Source organism: Triticum urartu, chromosome 1 (assembly GCF_003073215.2).
Source record: "Triticum urartu cultivar G1812 chromosome 1, Tu2.1, whole genome shotgun sequence".
NCBI lineage: Eukaryota > Viridiplantae > Streptophyta > Magnoliopsida > Poales > Poaceae > Triticum > Triticum urartu.
The window spans coordinates 59,292,486-59,296,088 of record NC_053022.1 but is presented as its reverse complement, the minus strand read 5'-3'; the positions used below and the strand labels follow the sequence as shown (position 1 = coordinate 59,296,088).

At 46.7% G+C, this 3,603-nt stretch overlaps 1 protein-coding gene across 1 annotated transcript; it reads right to left on the bottom strand.

Moving 5' to 3' along the window:
• Window positions 1-316: 316 nt before the first annotated feature.
• On the bottom strand, window positions 317-3,313 carry LOC125547318 (protein LNK4-like). Its single transcript, XM_048711242.1, has 6 exons — window positions 3,157-3,313; window positions 1,762-2,111; window positions 1,373-1,643; window positions 1,169-1,273; window positions 920-1,065; window positions 317-796 (listed from the first exon to the last, which is right to left on the bottom strand). The coding sequence occupies exons 2-6, from the start codon at window positions 2,109-2,111 to the stop codon at window positions 697-699; spliced, it is 972 nt and encodes a 323-aa protein (XP_048567199.1). The 5' UTR covers window positions 3,157-3,313; the 3' UTR covers window positions 317-696.
• Window positions 3,314-3,603: the final 290 nt, after the last annotated feature.

The following is a 3,603-nucleotide window of genomic DNA, read 5'->3' as shown; positions in this document are numbered from 1 at the left end:
TATTTTTTTCGACAAACAAGTATTGTAAAGCATGTGTGTTTCAAACATTTCTGTTTTAGAATTTTAGAGTATGTTAATGCTTTCTTTATCATTTCTCCGTTAGATAAATATGATTCTTCATGCTTAGTTGATTTTTCTATTTTTGAAGTGAACTATAATTTGGAATCAATCAATTATTTATTTGTTTTCATAAGCTTCTTAACTTTTACATATCGTGGTGTGTTTCTAATTATTACTTTAGCTTTTAATATGTCGTCATTGCAATTAAAGAAGCGACAGGGGGAGGGGTAACCAACAATATGAGTGGGCAGCCGTGTTGAAACGAAGGCGTCGACCTGTGAAGGGGACGACTGAGTCATGCTTACTAAATTAGGGTTATATGATGTTTTTTTTCTTCCATTGCAACGCTCGGGCAAATTTGCTAGTATAACTAATAGTACATATATCATCATTTTTTTGCCGGCAAAAAATGATAAAGAGATCAAGTCATTATACATGATCAGCCTGTACCATGCTGGCTCTCCCTACTTGCAAGCTCAGAACAAAATGTCCTAGCAACCTATGTAGTACATTTACATCTCTGCATGAAGCAAAATGGCGAGGTTGCGGATGGAAGTACTTCCAAACGCTAAGCCTCCTCCTTCACCTTTGATGATCCAGGTAAGCATGGATGACTTTGGATCATCGGCGCAGCATTCATTCCCATGCAGCTGAGCAAGCCGGCTTGAACGCAAGGATTGCCACGGTTCTGTCTATCGCGTTCGTCTCCCGTTCTGCACGGTCTGATGTCGAGGTGCTGAAATTGTCCAGTGAAAACAATTAGGATTAGCAACACATCCACACTACATAAAAAACGGGACCATACTATCAAGAGGCATAGCATATGGTGAACATTCTACAATTGCTCCGGACTATGTACCTAGATTCGGTGCCCTCTGATTGCTGAAAACTTTGCTCGTTTGAGCACGTCAGTGTTCCTCCATTTACAGCAGTGCACTGCGCTTCCGAGCTTTCAGCCAGCCTGTAGAAAGCGTCACGGAGGCATACACGTGTCTTCTTTGTCAGCTTCAAAAGCAGATGTTTCATAGTTACAGACATGTAAAGATGCAAAGGTTACATGAACAAACTGGACATGCCAAAATGGTAGCCCCTCTTCCGGTGAACATACCTGAAACATGACATCTTCAAGTTCCTCAAGCACTGCTACTTCCCCGTTGGAGGAGCTCTCTATATCGGCCACTGATCTACTCCTCTTCATGGTGCTCACCTCAGCCTGCAATTTAACAAAATTTAGTTTAAGCCAAATAAGTAATTTATTCAGTAACTATAGATGCTTGAACAAACAATCTTCTGTACTGGAGCAGGATTATACCTTGTCCTGGGAGGCACTCAGTAGTGTTTGTAAGCTGCCATCAGCGCTGCTAGGATCATTTTGCAAGTCATGGCTGAACAAAGGAAAGCCGCAAGTATCCATGGTGTCCATTTCATTATGACCCGGATTTGTTTCTTGATTTTGAGAATCAGTCAATACTCCACTCAGCATGTTCTCATAGGACAGCAGCCTGTGCATGGAGCCAGGGAACATATCAAGTGCCTGAAACGGCGCATCCATCATCCTCATTTCATCATCTGAAAATTGACTCCTGAAAAAGTTTTTGGACAAATGGGCTTACAACCATGCATAAGATCTACGGCGACCACTCGCACATTACTTTCTATATGAGCCTTTAGTAAAGCACTACACTAGTGTTGTGTACATACAAGAAGATGTCGTTTGTTTCCTTGGAGTGTTGTAGTTCCAACGGCGCTGGCCCCTCAGAATGTTCTTCTGAAGGCCCTGTGCTGCAATCTGAAGATGCAACTCTGGGACATGCTGAAGACCTCTCCTGTTGGCTGCTCCTCTCATGTTCCTCGGCGTCGTCGAAACATTGCTCGATGCCATTCTCATGCTCGTCTGAGTATAGGCTTGTTGTGTTCAAATCATCAGATAGCCTTGAATTCCATTGTGTCCAGTAATTTCCTTGCTCTGTCTTTTGATTCCCGGCGAGTTCGTCGCCAGATGGGAAGATGCTTCCACCTTCTGCCAGGGTATAACACGACATGCTACTCATCTGGAAGAGGTATGACACTATTAGAACATTAACCAAACTACATGTATGTCAGACAAGCAAATTTTGTATTCATAGGTGACTGCTGGAGTTATAATTCATCGATTCAGGATCTCTTTCAATTCAGGGCTAACCAGTTTGCAAATAGCCGAGCAAAAAGGGACAAGTCACTCGTGCGTATTCAAGAAAAAAAGGGACAAGTAATCAAATCTAAGCATCAAAAATGATTTCTGTTTCTTTCAAAGCTAAGCGAAAGGCAGAACTTTTTTACAGTACCCGCTGGTTGCTGCTACTCGTGCCATATACTCTAACCGCGAGTTAGCAATCCCCAACCGCGGCTTAATCCTAGCCTCGTAGTTAAGTCCGTTATCTACGTTACGCATACTACACGGCTAATTTTTTTCACAATAGAAATTATAAAGGGAAAGTGAAAAGCATCAACATATCAATTCACGGCAGATCGGGGTAAGCATTGACCAGAAGAGGCCACCGGTTGGGCACTTGGGCACAACCTCCGCACCGATGCCGTCCGCCGTGGCGGCTCGCACAGTCGGCTGCACGGAGCCCGGCTTCCAGGTGCGGTGCAGCGGCGGCGGAAGCGGAATATGGGACTCTGGGCAGCGGGCCGCCGGCGCCCCTTTCAGGCCGGGGGAAGGTGGAAGCCATGGACTCTTGGACGGGTAAATCTTAGCATCTCCATGAATCAACGAATCCATCCTTCCGTTGCTTGTTGTTGGCGATGGCGAGTTGGAATCGAGATCCACTGTCGTTGCTTTGGTTCGCTGAATGTTATCGACTCGTGGCGTTCCCCACGTCGACCCCGACCCTCGATCCGGATGGACGAACCCGGTTCGAGGACCGCTGCCTCCTTCCCCGTTCCCGGCAACTATATTCCATATGAGGGACAAAGCTAGCTAGCTACCGGCAGAGGTTAAAAAGAAATTAGCCTTACGGACGAAATCTTACGGGGAGAGCACGGAGTAGAGCAATTGAGCGGAGAACAAATCAAGAGAGGAAGAACAGAAGAGTAAATCAGCAAAGCACAAACCTTTTCCGTCTTGTCCTGGGTGCTGTTCTTGAAGAACAGATGAGGAAGGGGAGCTGCTCTTGTGGATGCGCGGAAGGAAGCGTCTAGGCGGCTGCTGCTGCTGCTTGTATAATTGTGGTGGACGGGGAGAAGAGAAGATGAGGAGGGGATTGCTCTACTTAACGACCAAAGCGACACAATGGCAGGCGGGCCAGACGGGCGGTCGGGCCCGCGGGTCAGTGCTGCGGTGGGCCCGGGCTGGTGAGGTGTGAGCCGATGGGCCAAGCAAAAGTGGAGCCGCAAACTTGTGGCTGGAGAGGGTGCTTATCTAAATCAAGGCTGCCGCTGCGCCACGTACGCCTAAGGATCCTTTGCTCAAATATAGTGCGCTCTATCCTCCCACGTAATTTGGCAGGGAGGCGGAAACACCCCTGCCTAACTACTATTTCCGCTCAGCCCTCGAACGTG

What these genes read in the sequence shown, in the direction of transcription:
- LOC125547318 (XM_048711242.1), bottom strand. Translation starts at nt 2,111, where the DNA reads ATGAGTAGCATGTCGTGTTATACCCTGGCAGAAGGTGGAAGCATCTTC. An exon ending in TGAGTGCCTCCCAGGACAAG is followed by an intron (nt 1,274 to 1,372) that starts GTATAATCCTGC and finishes GTTAAATTGCAG; the next exon opens with GCTGAGGTGAGCACCATGAA. An exon ending in TCAGAGGGCACCGAATCTAG is followed by an intron (nt 797 to 919) that starts GTACATAGTCCG and finishes GGACAATTTCAG; the next exon opens with CACCTCGACATCAGACCGTG.